Consider the following 20,280-nt stretch of genomic DNA (forward strand, 5'->3'; position numbering starts at 1 on the left):
GACAGCAAGTCTATTCCAGGCAGTTTTGTAAAACAAAAAAATCCTTAGTGTCAGGAGATAATGAAAGTACGTGTTACCTATATGACTGAGCTAAAACGGTGCCATGACCTGGCATTTTCTTTTTATTGCTGACACATCCCTATGTGGCATGGGACATCGGAATTGCCTTCATGTAAATTTAATAGGATTTTCCTATCAATGATCAAGTACACTGTGAGAAAGATTAGCAGCTTTCAGGGATGGCTCGGAAACTTAATTGTTTTGCCATTTATTTTTAAAATGCAAATTACACTAGTAAGTCAAAAAAATCACTCTGTTAAAAATACATTCATAATTAACAAACGCAAAAAAAGAAAAAAGACACATCGGGATTGTAACTCTTGCCTTCCGAATATTAGGTTTATAACAAAAGCTCAGCCTAGAAAAATAGCATTCTTCACCGGATTTTGAGGAGGATACAGCTGTACAACTTAGATATTCTTCCAGATATAATCACATTACTGTGCTCACTGCTCCAAGAAAAAGACCTATCCACTGATTACTTTTTAGTAGTCAACAACTGTTTTCTGAAAATTTTGGTGGTTATGATAGTAGTGAATAAGTGGTAACTTGGCTGCAACTTAAAGCAAGAATATGAGGGCTTATTCTCTGTGCATTTCAATCTTTATCCATATACATGTTCTAGAAGGTGGAATCTAACCATAGTATGAATGTACAGTGAAACCTCATTTTAATAGTTATGTTAATAGTTACATTAGAATAGCTTCTGGCATGTATAGTATTTATATTTTAAGAATCAAAGGACAATACATTGGTAAATATTTTCCTCATACATTGAACATGCATGTCACTATAAAATCATTAGATGAGGTTTCACTGACATGTTTATAATGGTATGTTTTATACATGTGTGTATGGACAAACGTATACAAGCTACCAAGAAAGTGCTGGAATCTTTTTTTGTCTTTTATGTTCCAATAGTAACCTTTGTTCCTTTGTTATTTTCAAATGTATATGCATGTATATTATAGACATCCATGCAACACAGTAATGGGACTGGTTTATGTAGATCTGAATGCGTTAAGGTTTGAAGTAGGTTAACCCAATAACTGAAACTTCATAGAAACTAAGAGAAAAAGTTGCTCCATGCCAATTTATGACTTTTCATGTCTGAATTTCACTGCACTTAAAGATGGTGGATTTTTTTTTTAAATTGATTTTAGTGTCTCAGATGGATCCAAGAAAAAATATGACTCATTTGAGTTCCTGACAAGCCTGAGCTAATTCTGTTGTTCACTAATGAAAATCAAATAATGTTTGAATATATAGAACAAAATTTCCTAGGAATTCATAATATTCCATAAACACATTGACCTACTATTAAGTTTCCAAAGGCATCTTGTTGCCAACTACATTAACAGCACAGTTTTTCTGCCACGATAATACAGGAGGATTAAAATACACTCTAACACACAACGGATCCCCCAATTACCACAAAGAGATCTCAAATATTTCACCAAGGTAACTATTGCTCCCCCCCGCCCACCCAAAAATTAATCTCATACGCTGAAGTTAGGAAAAAAGTTCACCTACATAGGGTCTTCAATTTGAATCAGTTATAAAAGAGTAAACATAGCTAATACATATTCTGTTGGCCTCTGTTGGTAGAAATCCACAGCTGTTTGTGTTAGTAAAAGACATTTGTAGATACTTATAAAAGCACCTAGAGTGCAATAAATAAAATCAGTGAGTTATGCCATTTCTGCTTTCTGCTTCCAGTAGATTGAGTTTAGTTATTAAGTTTTACTTTATCTCACACAACCCCATCAGAAGACCATATTTAAGAATTATAAAGATGACAATTATTATTGTTATTATTGTAACTTGTCTCTTTTGGCCACCGTGGAGGCTCAATGGTAAAGCACTTTGCTGACAGCTGGCAGTTTTTGTACACAGACACACTGGAGCTGCTGGGTTATTCAGTCTTATTTCTTGACTTAAAACACACAGACTCGAACTCATTCGGAATTATTAGCAGCGTGTTAGCCTAAAGGAAGTGACTTAGGGATGTCTGCACTGAGATTCTTGGGCACACAACTTAGGTGGGTTAAGGCAAGTATGTACGGTACAGCCTTTAGGGCAAACAACCTGCCATTTCAGAGTTCAGTTTCAAGGTCATCATGGATGTTTTGTTTGTTTGTTTTTGTAATTATGTTGCCTACATAGCCGTGGTGCTATCAAGACTATAGAGTGCAGAAGACAGGACTCTCAGGCTACTGTGCCCTGGATGACTTTGCAGCTTGCAGAAGCCCACCGGCTGGTTTACAGAGATGTTAGTGATAGCCAGCAGAGGGCACTCACACATCTCCTTTAAACTTTACAAAGGCCTGGGAGAAAGAAGCCTGCTTTTCAGGAAATCCAAGTTGGGCGTGTCCTGCATATTTGTTTGTTTCAATTAGAAAAATGAGGCCAAGTAAAATTGGGGTGTGTGTGTGTGTGTGTGTGTGTGTGTGTGTGTGTGTGTGTGTGTGTGTGACCTAGTGTATGTGGCCTAGTGTTTGTGTTTGTTTTGTTAATATATATAGACATTTAAACTCAGTTGCTTCTTGCTCTTCATAAAATGCAGGAGGCCACTGCAAAACAAGTTTTTTGAAAGGTCCTGGAGCTGACATACTAAAGCCATCTGTATCATTTCGACCTGAGAGAGAGAGAGAGAGAGAGAGAAAAGATGTTTTTAATCAAAGGGGGAAAGCTCAGCACCTTTTCTCACCTCTATAAGCACAAGAGCAAGCCAAAAAAAAAAAAAAAAAAAAAAATCCAAGCCCAGTTGCACTTTAAATAGACAATTTTCTTCTCTTTTTCTTTTTTTCTCAGTGCAACCTCCCGGATAGAAAGGCCACTTATAGTAATTTAAAATCCATTTATAAGGACAAATGAAATGAATAGGTATTGCTGTACAATTAGGCTGCCAGAAAGAGGGCGATGTTTTCAAATGTTGTCTAACAGACCATGGGACATTCTTACAGTTTGTACTGCAGGGAGCCCAACCAGATCTCTACGTATTACGGCATAGTGGTCACTGGTAGTCAAAGTAGCTACTTTGTTAGGAAATGCAAATATTTTTGTGCAGCAACTTCATAGCTATGTTGGTTTCAAGGAGGTTTACCAAACTATAAGAAAAAAATTAATGAAAACTTTTCCTTTCTAGATGGATTATAGTCAATCTGAAGAATTATAGGCCAAGAACATTTACCAAATGCACCTAAAAAAAAAAAAAGGACTTTCTAGTTACTGACTGTGGGAGCAGAAACACGGCTGTGAATGAAAGTCAGTTAGGCAGTTTTCAAAGCTCTGACCAGGCTTTCTGCTACAGAAGCTTTGCTGGTGATAATGGAAGCCCCACAGCTAAAATTGCACATTGCTTTTAAGCATTTGCTCTACTTCTAAGGAACAGCTTTTACTTCCAGTTGCTATACAATATCATTAGAGTGCTTGAACTGGCCCATGATGTTAAATTACTCTTACTTTATGAGACTTATTTGTGGTAGGTTGACAGAAGGTACACCTTGAAATACAAAGATAGGAGATGCTCAGGTCTCCGCAGCTCAGCAGGGGATGAAGTTTATGTGAGAATCGGTTTTGTTTTTTCATAGGATTTGAGTAGGCAGCAGCTCTCCAGTAATTGATTTTGAAGTCTACAAAGTTGAAAAAGCCTTTCTTCCTTCAACACTGCATAATGTGAAATCAAAAGGGAATTTTAAAAAAATGCAGAAAAGGGGGTGGGGTGCAGGCATGAATGGAAGCATGGCAGCTAAGTTAGTGTGAAGAAGTACAAATAAGTAAATTAAGAATCAGGGAATTTAATGGTAGAGTAAACTCATAGTCTGTCCAAGAATTTGGAAAGAACTAAGTAGTCAGAAAAACTGGTTGATAATTGGGGCTGTACAACCAACAAGTCATGTGACCTTGTTTTCCTTTCTCTTGACTCAATATTTTCATCTGTAAAATAAAATCTTCATGTTTTAGTATTTGAAGCCCCTAAGGGAGGTTTTGTGGAAGGGGTGGTAGTCATATTTTGACTGATGATTTGTTATATATCCTAAGTATTTTTAACTTCTTAAACTTGAATTCCATTAAACATTTAACTCATTTCATCAGCAGTAAGACTTGGAAGCTCTTATATAATTTTACCATTCCCTGGCAGTAAAAAAGAAAACAATATTTTTATTGCTTTTGGTTTAGCATTTAAAGTATTCTATTTAATAAAATCACGAGAAGTTTTGTCCTCAAGGAATTTAATGCTGGATACTAAATCTGCAGAGTCTTCTCTTTAAAGACAGCATTAGAATTATAAATGCCTGATTTGAAATAATATACTTGATTACGTATAAGTAGCATTCTTATGTTATTATTATGGCCGATCCTTATATAAGTGGTTATATCCAATTTATTGTATAGCTTGATTATATTTATTGATCATTCCTATTGATCAGCGCAATGAAATGCTGTATGATAAAAATGTTATGTGATATTGTCAGAAGCAAGCGATTGTACTTGTCCTGGTTTACATGTGAGCACAAACATATTGTTACATGCTACTTGGGCCACTATTATCTTAGATATATTATTTACAGAGGAAATTCTTTGGGAATAAAATACAGTATATTTCTGATATATACTGATGATTTCTGACTTGATAAAGTCTTTTCATGAGTAATATTGGTTAACATAAGCATTGTCTCTACTACTAGTAACATGTTTATTAAGCACTTATTATGTGACACGTCCTATGCTTTATATGTTTTACATGCATTATTTCATACATATTCAGAACAATTATATGAAGTATGTATGTTATCTTTATTTTTTAGGCAAGGAAATTTAGGCTTCGTGAGAATAAATAAAGTTATTCAAATAAAGTTATATGTCCTAGGTCATAAGAAATTTTATCTCAGGCCATCTGTCTTCAGTAGGTCTACTTAACCACTATTCCTTACCACTTGCCTTTATTTGTTTATAGAATACTTTACATAAGGCTATGATACAATATTGAGAAGAATGGTAAAACAGTTAAAAGATTTATCATTTTATTTTTTGTTTAAGTATCAAGTCATTCTGGGAAGATAAGAAAGCTATGGTGGAAATAGAAAACAACTGTAGTACAGGGCAAAAGAAAAAAGAATTAACAGAGGAAAGGAGATTAGGAAATATTTCATAAAGGAAATATATTTTAAGATATAATTTGAAAGTTAGTAGAGGTTCAAAGAGTGGAATTTGGAAGAAAAGATGTTTATATCAAGAGAACGGCATGGACAATTGGGAAAATACCAGTCATATTTGCAGAAGGCAACAGTTCTAGTTTGGCTGAAAAATGTGACCTCAAGGAAAATATCAAACTATTTATGCCTTCAATAGATTATAAGCTTCCAGAAGACAGGGGCCAGTTCTTATTCATCATTACATTTTCCTAGACTGTCCTAGCATCATCTGCATATCAGAAGAGATAATAGTTTAACAAAACATTGGGGCCATATCAGAGTAGACTTTCAGGCTACAGTAAGGAACTTTGACTTTGTTCAGTAGATAATAGGTATTGCTAATAGTTTGGGGGCAGGGGAGTAAAATGATCGGAGTGGTACTTTAGGAAGATTAATTAGGTAGCCATATGGAAGATGGGAAAGGAGTTCTAAAATAAGAAAGAGAATGGAAAACTTAAGGTCACGAATGTCAGAGTTAGGGCAGTGGTTGTAGATGTAAAAGAGGGGATGTATGATGTAGTGTTTACAGAGGGAGTGCTCTGAATGACAGGTGGTACTGATATCTGAACTGATAAAGTCTTTTATGAGTGGTGTTACCAGATGCTTCTAGGGATCTCCAAGAGATACAAAGAAAAATGCAGGCATGATGCACAGATCATTTCCTTTCTAAAAGGAAGCTTAACAGGTCTGTATAAAGATTACTTTAATCTCTCTAGAGAAATACTCCAAAATTCCATTTATTATCCTACACACTAACAATAATAAAAGGTAAAATGATTCAATGGTGGAGGACAATGACGACAAACACATATCTTCAAAGAGAGAAGCTCACATTTCAAAATGAATTGGAATCTTACTTTCTATTTTGATCTTCGCTTGCAATTCAGCATATCACTTGATGCTGATATATAGAATTTGTTATCAGTTGTTATCCAAGGGAATTTGCCTAAACACAGATATAAAAATCAGGCTCTGATTGTATGTCTGCTCTTTTGAGTGCTAGAGTTAAGAGTCTGATAAGCTTCAGTGTTAAAATTCTGGTTTCATTTTCACTTTTGATATCAGAAAAATGATAGAGAAAGAGTATTATTTAGTTTTTGATTTTTTTAACACTATATATAACTAGAGTGATAACCTGTCATTTATTATCCAAATGAGAACACTTTTGAAAGTAATAGGGATTGCTGGTAATAATTACACCAGGACAACCCGAGTAAACTGAGACTATCCTGGTAAAACCAAAACATATGGTTTACATATAGTTACATATAACTACCTACAATGTTATATCTTTTTCAAAATATACAACTTTTGGGTAATTCAAAAGAGTAGCATATTATATAGGTTTTTTTTTTTAGCCATGTAGTTGATACTTATATAGGACTAAAGGTAACTTTAAATATGGCATTTCTGATAAATTAAATTTTTAAAAAATTATGAAGAAAATGTTTTTAGAATTATCTTAGTCGAAACAATATGAATAGAAAATATTAAAAGTATATAACTGAAAGAATGTTGCATGCCATCTATGTTGTAAGTAAACATAAGAATGTTTACTTAACCATCTTTTAGTATCCCAGAAGAATACCTCCCAAGTAAAGTACTTACATGTACATAGGCTGTAGTTGTAAATGAGATGTCTTCTGAGGCCCTTGATAGCCATAAGAATCAAAGCCGCCTATGAAATCAACTGAAAAGGGATAATTGCCTTAATTAACTTTTCAGAAGAGATAAACAGTCATGATCACGGTCTCACACAGATTCCTAATACAAACCTTTTAATAATCTAGTAAACCAAAAGTGACTAATTGTGGAAGAAAAAAAGATAGTTCCCTCAAGGTAGTGATTTTTCCCCCTCGACTGTGAGATTCAATTTTTGCTTTACAAGTGAGAGAAGAATTTATATGCTCCTGAGCTACCAAAACCTAATTGTAGTAATAAAATTAACTTGCACATTAAATATGCTATATGTCTTTTTGGTTAGAGTGGAGATTTTCTGCAATACATTCCAAATGTAAAAAATAATGGTGTCTCAAGTGCATGTATCTACCAGCAATTGCAGCACTAGTAATAATACTATAGACTGTGATTGTCAAGTACAAGGTGCTGTGGTGGAGCTCATAAAAATTAACTCAACATAGCTATCCCTGCCATTATGTGGTTTATAATCTGAAATACATAGATACAAATAAAAATGTGGAACAATGTCTAAGCATTCAAATTCAATATCTACCTAGGTATTTAAGATGCAATAAGATACAACAAGAGTTACTGTGGTAGACTATATTTTCTCAAATGGCTATAACAACACTTCCATTCCACATGTGCTTACAATGAGACCTTGACACACCTCTAATGCAGTGGTTTGGGTCCATGGCCCTTTCTCTTGGACCTGGGTAGAACTTTATGGCTGCTTAGATTAATAGAATATGGTAGAAGTGACGCTATATGACTTCCAAGGCTAGATCATAAAACTGTCATGCACTTCTTTCTTCTTCTTTTGGGATGCTCCCTCTTGGAACACAGTTACCATGCCCAAACTTGGAAGCCCAAACTAGCCCACATGGAAAGACCAATAGAGAACCCATCTGGCTGCCTGGATGGCTGAGGTCCCAGCCGATATCCAGCATCAACACCCAGGTATCTGAATTAAAATGCCTCCAAATGATTCCAGCCCCTAGCTGTTGAGTCAGCCCAGTCTTGGAGTCTTCCCAGCTGAGGCCTGAAGAATCATAGGCAAGTCATTCTTATTGTTTCCTGTCTGAATTCTTAACCCACAGAATCCATGAGAATAATAAATAGTTGTTTTACAACAGTACATTTTGGCAGCAATAGTAATTGGAACAATAAATACTAAAAGTACTGTGAAAAAGTTTTGTTTTTCTTTTTTTGATCCTGGATATAGAGGTTGTGTGATGGGGACAAAATAGGCAAAACAACAAAAAGGCTGACCAAATAGATGACAGGAAGGAGAAAGAGAAATAGAGACTGAATGGGATGCTTTAGGGTATCTACTTTTTCAAGTATCTTATTCTATTGGCTTAGTTTTCACTGATTTGGTTTGTTTTCTCTATAATATCCTAAGTGTTACAGGTAGAAATTGGAGCAAGGTGTGAAGTACCATAAAGTCCTTTATGTCTATTATCTGGTGGTGAAATCTTTTTTTGTTGTTGTTAATAGATATTATTTTTTAGAGAAGTTTTAGGTTTATGGCAATATTGAGCAGAAAGTACAGTGTCCTTATATACTTCTTGTTCCTAAACATGTACAATCTCCCCTACTATCAAAATCCTACCAGACTGGTGCATTTGTTGCAATTGATGAACCTACACTGACACATCATTATCATCCAAAGTCCAGAGTTTACATTAGGGTTCACTCTTGGTGTTTTAAATCCTATGGGTTTTGACAAATGTATAATGATATGTACCTACAATTTTAGTATCATTCAGAATAGTTTCATTGCCCTAAAAAACTCTGTTCTCTGCCTTTTTATCCCTGCTTCTCCCCTAATCTCTAACAACCACCAATCTTTTAACTGTCTCCATAGTTTTGACTTTTTCAGAATGTCATATAGTTGAACTCATACTGTGTGGAGCCTTTTTCAGATTGGCTTCTTTCACTTAGTAATATGTATTTAAGGTGCCTCCATGTCTTCTAATCATTTAATATCTCATTTCTGCTTATTGTGAGAACCCTTTTCACAAAGCAGAATTCCACTCTTTGTCAAAAGTAGACTAGTATAATGAAAAAACACAGATCCTGATGGTAGAAGGATCAGGGTTCAAATGCTGGTTTGATCACATGCCATCCATCTGATCTTGGACCAATCACTTAAACCCTCTTAAAAAGAGAATATAATACCTATTTCATATGATTAGTATGAGGATAAAATAAAGTAAAGAATGAAGAGCCCTGAGTGAGACATATGGTATGGAAGAAGAAAATAAAAGCCCCTGAAAAAATTCAGGACTCTTCTAAGCCTCTGCGGTATAGGAGAAAGACAGACTAATGTTTAATTTGGGACGACTATGGAACTATACCAAGTATTTTACAGAAGATGAATAAAAAGAGAGTGAACCTTTTGTTCTCTGAATTGCCCACATTTGTACATTAGCTAATATAAACAGTACCAGAAGAGCTATACAATAATTGAATGGCAATTATGTTTAAAGATGTATTTTGAGAAATTATTGTCCATGACTGGGGATTTGCTCTAGAGATAGTGTTTCAATTCTTGTTCATTTGGGTTCACTCTTGTCAGCATTGAGACTTAATTAAGGACTAATTTGCTGAAAGATATTCACAGCATTTGTTTTCTTGTTCCGAGGTTCCTTTCAGCAGGATGGTCCACACCCTGGTGTTGGTGGGTACAGTGGATTAGAGTAGATCGAGATCAGGGCAGATGTAAACAGTATGGTCTCCTCCACTGATATTGAGATCTAAGTCAAGCTCAGATTTGTTAGTGTTGTTGTTTTGAAATATTCCCTTAGCTTGTTTCCAGCAGTTTCAAATGGATGGCAGAAAAAGCCAGATGGTAATTATAAGCCAAAGATCACGGAGTGAAACAAAAGATAACCTGAAGAAACTAAGATGAAGCTTCAAGTCCAGTGGATAGAATCGGGACCAAAAATGGGGAACAAAGCAGGAGTCTGGAGTAATGTACCTTCCTAAGACTTGAGAAAAAGCCAAAGGGAAATGAGGTGTGTCCTCAGCGTTGCAAGTGGAGCTTGAGTTGATGGGGCTTGCTCTTATTAGCCATGATCTGGCCAGTGTGCAGGTCGGTAGAGCTGGCTTATAGCTACCTGACTGAAGAGAGCATGAAAGCTCTGATGGAAGGATTGAGAGTGTTCTTATGCTTTGTTTCAGCCCAGGCCATGGAAGAGGTTCCAACGGCAGGTGATTCAGAACCAAGATAGAAAAGAAGAGAATCTTATTGTAACCAAGATGGATTTTTGCCATGTCACTCATGGGGGTGGGGAGTTCAAATTTAAACTAGAATCAAACCACCTATTTTCCATAGTTTATTTTATATACATGCCTACGTTCATAGACAAGGAAATGATGTAAGGTCAATTTCCACGTACATTCATTTTCAGTAATTGTTTGGATGCCTTCCTAAAGACCTGAGGGAGATGAATAGGAATAAACAGGGTCCAACTGACCCCTAAAGTTAAGATTATGATGGTCAGTGTAGGTGGACTCCTTGCACTTTTTACAGAATGGTGCTTCAACTATCCCTGGAACTCTTTGGGGTGGAGAACAGTGGTAGAAGAAACTCTTATTTTCATTCTCAAAATACTGAATTACTGGGACTAACTTACATTTTTAGAATACCCTTAATACGATTTTGGTCTCTTTTCAGTTTCTTTTATATAATCACATTTATACAGGCTCTAAACAGGCTAATGCATATTGTAAACTTCTGAGCAACAGGAGTCATGCAACATCTGACAGGTCCTTCTCCAAATAATTGTGATGATGTCTAAATGTCTGTCTCATAGCATGTCTCTGCATTATTTAGAAACAAGTACCTTTTATTAATTAATTTTATCTCCTTAATTCCTGAAAATAAAAATAAAATAATTCCCAACAATTGCAAAATAATTAATCATTCTTAAAACACTTTCGGGTGATATCATTTATCTTTTCAATATTGCTGTGAGGTTGGTAGGAATAATTATCTTCATTTTACAGATAAATACAGATTTATTTGACTGCTTGGGGCCACATAACAGCTCAGGATGGGACTAGAAGACAAGTATTCTCCTTCCTTGCTAAATATGTTGAAAAAGTGATTTCCGTTTTTTACTCATGCCATTCCAGAAAATTCCTGGAAGGTTATCAAAGATTTTGCATCATATATTGGATTAAATCAAAAATATTTAGGCTTTCCTTTTCTTATTATTCATTTAACAAAAGTTTTAGAGTTCTTGCTTTGAGGCCTCTGTTGGTTGTAGATGTCTCCCTTTGTTATTTATTTTCCAGCATCTTTCCTCTGTTTTTGTGTTGTTTTGTTTTTTTTTCTAGAAAATTTACTCCCCCATTTTTGTCCCATCTCCAATCTAATATTCTCAGAATATTTTCAGAATATTCTGATGTGATGAATAATTAAAGCAAAAACAACTTGTGCTGGATTCGCCAGTGATGGTATAAATGAGATGTTTTGATTTTCTTTAATGTATTTTAAGAGGTAATTCAAGGTTTAGCAACTTTCCTTTGTGTCTGGTAACTTTTGCAGACATCATATACACATTTATGCAGTCCTTTCTTCTGGAAATTATTTATATTCTCAGCCTCATTTTGTGTAACTGATTACAGTAATGTTTTTCAATAAGGATGGCTGTTTTCCTTATAGCCACTTGGAGCACTATCTATGTTATTTCAATGCTTATCAGAAAATGTGAAAGACAGAGGAATTATTGAAGGCTTGAATTAGAATTAGGAGAATGAGAAAGGAAAGAAGACAATGAGTACAAGATAAATGGAGAAAGAGGTAGAAAGCCTAGGACATGCCGTTTTTGAATATGGGGGAAGAGGAGGGAAAGACAAGATTCAAAGTTGACTCATAGGAATTTGCTTGCTAGGAGAATGTTGCTGCCTTTAATAGAACAATAAAAAAAAAATGTCAGGAGTGAGTTGGTGTTTGGCTTCCTTTGGAAATGAAGTATTTAAATTATAAGTGGCACATATATATTGGCAAGGACCAAAAAGCATTTGGAAAAAGGGGAATGTAACTATACCTTTTATAGAAGAATACCTTTTATAGAAGATCTAGAACATGAGTTGTTGTCTGGGTCCTGTGAGATTAAAGAAACCTTTTTGGAGACCAATGAGAAGAAGCCACCACTGTAGTCTCTTTGGCTTAGAGAAGTGGAATGAAAGAGGCTAGGACAGCCTTCAGCATTCGAATGACTAGGGTGAATGGGTTATTCATTAATGAATGCTATTGAGTATTACAAATGTTGAGAATTGGTGGAAAAAAAACCATTCTTCTCTTTCTTGCCAGATTATAGCATCCTAAACAGAAGTACCCAACAGGGCAGAAGGTGAGAAAATAAAATTTTTACTTGCTTACTTTTTGCCTAATTGGGGGAATTGTCTGTGGGTCCTCTGAAGACAACTCAGGACTGTTATTTTCTTTGCAATTACTACAGATTTTTCTCTTTGCCTTAGTTTTCCTATCTGCAATATGGGTATGTTTATATCTGATCTATAGAGGCACAGGGAGGTCCAATTATTTTAAATTAGTAAAGTGCCATATCAGTTTAATAAGTATAATTTAATAGCATTAATAATAGTGTAACTTAGAAATTACCGAGGAAGAGAAAAATGCTTCTTGAATAACTATTCTTTGCTAAAATATATTCCCTGTTGTGAGCTTCTCTTCTATTCAAACCTTTAACCATGAACACTGAGTTCAGCAAACTTTAAACTGCCTTTTTAAATATGTGTTGGCAGCGAGGTATTGTAATATAAAATTGTACTTTGGTTATTAATGACAAAGCCACTAGTCAACATACTCTCTTTTGGAGAAAGAACTGGGAAAGACTGAGGGGAAATTTTAAAAGGCAGTTCACAGAAAGCTAAGCCTAAATATTTAGAAGAACACATTGAAAGACATTAAAGTATTTGTGTGGGCTTATGAAAATGGAATGTATATCCATTATCTCTGCAGGTAAGGACTTAAAGGGTACTTATCTTCAGTTGCACAAAAAATTTAGACCATAACTAACCATAGGCCAAATTCAAAAGAACCGCCTTTCTCCCACGCAGACTTACTTGATGGCCGCTATTCAGCTTTCTATGTGAACCTGAGGTTTGGGGTCTAGGCTAAAATCCCTGTGTGGAATCTGAGCTCTTTTTTTCTAATTAGGAAAACAACCCTTTATAGGGGTACTTTATTCTGTTGTTGCCTGAAAGGTCACTAGAGTGTTGCCTAAAAGGTCACTGGAGTGTTATGCCATAGAGAGCTTCTGGTAGGTGTAGCCCGCATTGAATGAAGTGAGATTTGTTGATAAACCACTGTAGATGCTTCGCTTTCTAACCCTGTTCAGAAAATATATTTTCTCAGTATCTTAGGGTCCTGTTTTCCATGTTTCTTTCTTAGTTATATCAGAATCAGAATGTCAGTATTTTAACCTTGGTAACATATTTACATATGCTAAAAAATGAAAGTGAAAAGCAATCATTATAATGGTCTAAAAATAAAATATTTATTTAGAAATAGAGTAATCATTTTAAGCTTTTGGTTCTAAAAACTCAATAAAAAATGAAATATAAGTTCCACTTGATAAACCGTTTTTGTCTTTTTGTTCTTGCCTATTTCTGCCAGTTCTCAGTGAGATTCGAAGAAACACATGCTGGTTTTTTGCTGAGACTAAGATCTTGCTGTATAATAGCCTTCTAATATTATAAGACACTGCTGGATACATCACAGGGAAGCTGTGAAGTAGCATAAAGATTGAGGGCTTTGGAGTCAGAAACCTGGGCTCAGGTTCTGCCTTTGTTTCTTACCAGCATCTTATCCATAAGCAGGTCACAGCTTTCTTCCTCCACAAGGTAGAAATAACAGAATTCCAACTTCATAGGGTTATTGAGAGAATCATGTGTAATACTTAGAGGCATGTTTATTAAAGGTACACTATAGATAGATTTGGGATCTCATCTCTTTTTGAAAATGATTTATACAAAGAGAATGATTTGAATTATGCTTGAAAATGCACATTAATGTTCTTTACTGAGAGGATGAGGACTTTATATTAGAATTTACTAGTTTTGCATGGAATGACATAAGTATAGAAGTCATCAGCAGAAGCTGAGAAGAGCTGAGGTAGGTCTATAGAAACCGTTCAACTGCTCACTTAGTTGGTTGACTGTGGTCTGACAAGCAACAGGAGTAGCTTATATGACATAATGTACAACAAATAAAAAATATTGTATATGTAAAAAAGCTACATAAAACTGAGTTTCCATGTTTTAAATATTTTTGGAAATAACCCTGTATATTATCTGGAAGGACAGAGAGAGCCTGGGACCAGCCTGGTTTGTGGTCTATGAGACATATGCAGGCAAAGGAAGTATCCAGTGGGGTGGGCAAGAATAAGGACACTAAGAGCTTATCTTCCTGGTTTAGGAAGAGGAGATGAGGTCAATGCTTGGTGGAAGAATTACTTCGGAAAGAAAAAGCCTAACTTTTCATCTTACATTCAGGCAGAGTTGCAAGGAGACAACAGAATAATTGCTAGTATAGAGAGTTGTTGAGTTTCAGGGGTGTGTGTGTGTGTGTGTGTGTGTGTGTGTGTGTGTGTGTGTAATAAAGGAATTTACGTTTGATAACATTGATTTCCTCAAGTTTGAGTACTAGGCTTAAGGAGCTCAGAAAGGTTTGTGGCAGGTCCTGAAAGCATTGTCCACAGTAGAGTAGTGAAAGCATTGTTGAGCAGGAGACAGCATCCAGCCGTGTTTAGTGACTTAGGAGTTTTTAGTCAGGCAGAGAATTTTGGAATCGGTGATTTTGGAGAAGCCTCTTTTCTCCATAATGAAGGTGATCTAAATTAGCCTCCTTGATGAAGAAAATCAAGGAAGTAAATGAAGTAAGTGATAAGAGCTGAGAAGGTCAATAATTTGTAAAGCTAGTATCAAAAAATTATGCATCCAGGTATCTTTAATACTTCTGATAGATGTGGAGAAGCATGTAGAATATGATGAAATAACTAAGCAAATTTCACCTTAAAGATGCCTGGGCTCACTTTGTGCCCTGCCATTTGGATGGATTAGATTCATCAGTGTTTGTTTTGTTCTCCCCTGTTAGAATTGCTTTCAATTATATATGACATGTCTTTCATCTGAAATTGAGAGCAGTAATCACAAGCTATAGGTGAGCTAGTTAGACATGATTGGGCTTATCTTCTCAGCTGACATCCAGAATATATTTAGAATGCACAGTCCATTTAATGCAGTGATTTTAATTGACTATGGGCACATTAATGTATGCATATTAGGCAAATAAAAAATAAAGCGTGCATGCTATAATAATTCAATAGAGAAATGTTCCTTGCCTTGAAATTTTTGCTAAAATAATCTGCATCATTTTACAGCCTCCAGAAAGGAAAATCACAAATCTCCTATGCCTAAATTAATCATATTTTTAGAATCACAGTCACAGTTTCAGGAAAAAGAATGTCCAGTGGTTGCTCTGATATTTTTATTTTATTTGTGAAAATCGAAACTAGATTTGCTATATTGGGCTCATTCAACACACTTACAATTACTCCCATGTGAATTATGGTGTACATTTGGTCAATATAGATCAAAAACATAGTCCTCTTTAAAAAAGGCACACTTTTTTTTTTTGCTAAATTCTACATATACCTCTGATTTATCTTTTCGGTTTCAGCTGAAATGTCACTTCCTCAGGAAAGAGTTTCCTAGTCTTCTTAAGTGGACAAGATGCCTCTGGGGTGCATTCCCGCAGCACCGCCTACTTCCCTTGTCCGAACTTGCATTACGCTTTAGCGTAATTCCTTGTGTGAACCGTATGCTGGAATGTCAGCACCATGAAGGCAAAGACGGTATCTGTCTGGTTCACCGCTTTGTCCCTAGTGATTACCTGAGTGGTTACTTGAGAAATAGGTGTCGAAAGAGTCTATCTTGAGTATCACAGTGAAGTGATGTGGAAAGTAGACTTAGAATCAGGAAACTTAATTTCTGCTCCCAGTTCTGCCTCTACATGACTGTCTGATTTGGAGCAAGTCAGTTGAAGCACTCCTAACCACAACTATAAAATCAGGGGATTAAAGTAGGTGATTGCTAATGTTCATAGCGCTATGATTCAGCACAATTCCTTACTTCTGGGATTTGTTTACATACCAATGGTGTTGATAAAATATTTAAAATGAGCAAATCTGCAAAGGCATAGTGAATGAGAAAAATTAGTACTGAAGAGTTATTTCCCTCTGGCTGTTACTACTATTATGCACTGATTTTACAATTCAGGTTTGCAGGGAAATGGTCTGCTGAATAGGATATATACATATTTTTGGCATTTGAAAACTGAGATGGGACAATTCCCAGTTGGAAAACAAGGTGATGGAAAAGGTGGGGCCTGGGAGAGGGGAATAGGATTGATGGGTTTGGAGCCAACAGAAATATTGTCACCTGTTCGATTCAGTTCGCTGATGTAGGTGTATGGATGTGTGACTATGTGTTTCCCTTTGCCTCTCTGCTCTTGGGAATTTCTTTAACATCAACTTCATTAGTTACAAAGGCAGCAATCCATATCCAATTTTCTTTTTGTGTCAGAATTGTTCATGTATAAACTAGGCTCCTTTGTTGGAAACATTTGCAATTAATCCTATAAACCAACAAACCGAAAATGCAAATTTCGAACCGCCTGCCCCAGCCAACCCTGCTGACTTTGAGCCCTGACCACCATCTATTACATACAGAAACGAACTAAAATTCCCACTTTGGACCTAACCTAATTTCAAGTGATAATAGGCACGGATTCCCAGAAGCACTCTATGCCTCTTGATAGTAACATCCTAATTTCCTTTCCTGGTAAATGTTTTAAATAAGATTTTAGCACCAAAGGAAATTAACCTTTAAATTAATTGTAATTATAAAATGCCATTGCTGATTTTTGTCTTCAGCCTAATTACTTTCTATTATTTAAACAAACCTCACCTCCTGTGAGCTTCAAGTTTGTTTCTCCTTCACTCCCTGCCACACAATGCCAACCAATCCTAGTGGAGACTTCCCTGAGTCTCCGCTGCTAAAAAAGCTTCATTTAAATGTCACGCAGGATTGAGAGTTTGCCCTACTATTGCTTATTTACAAGGTGCTCTTTTAGCGCAGCGTGTAAGGCTGCTATGCTCAGATGTTTTCGTTCCGCATACCTGGTGGCCATCCTTAGAGAGGCAGTGTTCTTTAGTCTTCCTGCTGTTAAGAAGGAAATAGCTAAGCCCAGCCTTCTGTTTCCATTACATGGCACTTCCAAAACTAAAGCACAACTGGACATAATAAAGTTGGCACCCCTGTGAGCATCATTTATCAAAAGACTAACTTTGAGAGAGTAGTCTTCTTTCTTAGCATGTCTCAGCTTCCAACGGCTTTTAGAGTTCTGTGTCCTGTGCCAGCACTTTGTTTTGTTGTCATTTGTTCTTTCGAGATGGGATGATGGGACACAGCAACTTTGTGAGCATGTATATCTACATTCTGGTGCTAAAAGTATCCTATTTTTCCTTCACTTAGCTGCTTTCTTTCTCATGTCACTATCGTGAGAATAGAGAGATGGTGAGGAAACAAGTATAGAACCCTCATTACAGGTAGACTGAGTATTGCAGAATTGGAAGAAGATTTTTCTTTTAATCATTTTTGTGAATGTCACCACTTCTTCCATTCCCATGTCCTGGCTTTCTTTTCTATTGAAAAAAGAGATTAAAACAATTTGAATATTATTCATCTAATAGATAACCTCAGTGTTCTGAATAAAATGCTTTCTTTATTACACCAATTAAAGGTCTTCCTTTGCTAGTCTGAAGATTCTCACATAAACATTGATTATTTAGAACAAGGTTCTCATGCTCACTCTGGCAGCACATATACTAAAATTAGAAACAAAGTCCTGATTGTTTTGAATCAACAAAGGACAGAGAATTAATCAATTTCTTTTCCCCATTTTTTGAATTGGGAACATAAGATTTATTAAAAAGATGTTCATAATGTGCATGTGTATGTGTGAATGCATGTTTGTATGAAAAGTAGTGTAGTATAATAGAAGAGGCATCAAGAGAAAAGGGGGAAAATAAGTAATTGTTGAAGAATCACTCAAATTCAAAAATTAAGCTTATATATTTTTCTCTTCAGTGACCACAAGAGCGAGCAATTTAACAGGAGGCTGAAAAAGAAATCAGTGCTAATTTTGGGAGAAAAGTCTCTGTTAGGGAATGCTGCTGTCACTGATAGAAACTTGCACGTGATTGACAGGAGGCATATGCATATGTAGGCATTTGTTTCAGGTGTTGATCATTTGTCTTTTACATATGATGCCACATTTTTGTTTTTTTTCCTTTTATTCGTTTAGAAAATGACAAAAGGTGCTATATTTTAATTGGTTATTCATTTACTTAAAATAAACTGGGATCTAAGGAAATATTACATTTCCTTAGCAGTTTCTGTATAGTTCAGGAAATGTTTGTAGAGAGCTGATTGATTCATTCATTTATTTCCCAGATACTTACTGAGTCCTGCTCAAAGCTGGGAATACGTTAGACGCTGAGGATAGAGCGGTGGTCAAGACAGGTGTGGTCCCCAATGGCAGCCTTTAATACTCTAATACTCTCTTATCCTGAAGGAGTCAATATGTGCTGAGTTGGTGTCAAAAGTTCATGAATAAGCTCAGTGATCTTGGGCACATCATTTAATCTTTATGGGTCTAGAAAATTAAGGTGTTGAAATAGAGCCGTAGGCAGTAGTTATCCACTATTTTAAACACCAGTATTCTTAGTCCAAAAGAAATCGTAAGCAGAACGAAAAGTTGTACAATTAAATAAATGCAGAGCTCCTGTGGTTTGGGGAGTTGAGGAAGGAGCAGGGTGACACCTTCTACCTTAATCCCACCATGGTTCTGCAGAGTATGGCTAGAGATTAGTGGCATTCAAAATCTGGGGCTCAAGGTTCTAATATTACAAGATTCTGTTCAAAGATGGGGAAAGTAATGGCAAGTTTTGTTTGTGTGGGAGGCTGGTAGATATAGACAAGATTATTTCACTTAGTTAATTTTAGAATTGCAAAACAAATGTTATAAAGAGATGATAAAACAATAATACACTTCTCTTTGATTTGATTGCTTGAGTATGATACTTGTAAAGTGAAATAGGCACATCATTCTCAGAATTCTACCTGTCAACTTGATACCCAAGATCTCTGCACCTTGTTTGAACTGTTAATTACCTGCCCCTAAGGTTATATTTGTAGAGTGATTTATAAATAACAGGAAAGAAAGCTCAAGTTACCAAATAGATGTATAGTATGTCCCTAACACCCAGATAGAATGATAGTTTAGTTTAGATAGATAGATGATAAATAGATAGATAGATAGATAGATAGATAGATAGATAGATAGATAGATAGATAGATAAATAGATGTCAGACAGATGATCGATAGATGATAGACAGACAAACAGACAGATGATGCTGATAGGAAGGAAGGAAAGAAAGAAGAAAGGAAGGAAGGAAGAAAAGAAGGGAGACTAAGAGATACATGCTATGCCAAAATGTTAATTGAGAACCAGAATTCAGAACTGTGGGGTCATTCTGCTTTTTTTTTTTTTTAGTTTATATTTTTGATACATTCTGCAGTCATTGTACATTCCTTTATAAATAGGAAGAAACAAATATTTAATAGAAAGTACTCCCTGCTCCCTCCTACAGCCTCCTTCATAGGTAGGAGTATATGATTGTGCTCAAAGAATTGCATCCAGACTTAATGATCCTGACAGACTGGAAAAATGATCAAACACGGAATGGAGTTCAATACACAGAAGCGCAGGCCAGCAGGCCTTAGAAGAAAAATCAAACAAAAATAACAGAAAATTATTAGCCTTAGAGAAGTAAATAATTTCCTGTGGTTTGCTTTTCAAATGAAAGATTCTATAAATCGATTGTGACTTTTATCCAAAGGACAGTTGATTTTGAAGAACTCAAGACAGTTTTTTATAAACTTGTACTTGGTTGGTGGGTTCATGCATATGTGTATCTGCAAGTTTAAATATCTAGAATTCATTTTTTAACATTTTTCAAAATAAATCCCCTAAGATGTATATATTTTAAGTGACATTTCATAACTTTCTCCAGATTATTTGAATATTTAATACTTAGAAATACATCAAATCTCTTTTACAAAAGATAGTGTCTACTTAGAAAAATGGACACTTTTTTTAGAGGATTGATGTTTAATTTTAGCTTAACTATTACGCAAAAGATGGGAAATATAATAAAAGTTGAGAAATCATATGGC

The 20,280-nt window shown here is 35.6% G+C and overlaps 1 protein-coding gene across 3 annotated transcripts in view; it reads right to left on the reverse strand.

Annotated features, from left to right (window-relative positions):
- Window positions 1-247: 247 nt before the first annotated feature.
- The window catches only part of NKAIN2 (sodium/potassium transporting ATPase interacting 2), an 876,886-nt gene continuing 856,853 nt past the window's right edge, over window positions 248-20,280 (reverse strand). For 2 of the 3 annotated variants that reach the window (XM_011358756.1, XM_011358755.1), the window contains 2 exons: window positions 6,867-6,948; window positions 248-2,698 (listed from right to left, as the gene is read on the reverse strand). In XM_011358756.1, the coding sequence (XP_011357058.1) occupies window positions 2,689-2,698; window positions 6,867-6,948 (92 nt within the window). In that variant the 3' untranslated portion in view covers window positions 248-2,688. Of the gene's footprint in view, window positions 2,699-6,128; window positions 6,205-6,866; window positions 6,949-20,280 lie in introns of those variants that run through there. The other variant, XM_023529803.1, reaches the window with a different exon arrangement.

Source organism: Pteropus vampyrus, unplaced genomic scaffold (genome assembly GCF_000151845.1).
Source record: "Pteropus vampyrus isolate Shadow unplaced genomic scaffold, Pvam_2.0 Scaffold43, whole genome shotgun sequence".
In the NCBI taxonomy this organism is placed as follows: domain Eukaryota; kingdom Metazoa; phylum Chordata; class Mammalia; order Chiroptera; family Pteropodidae; genus Pteropus; species Pteropus vampyrus.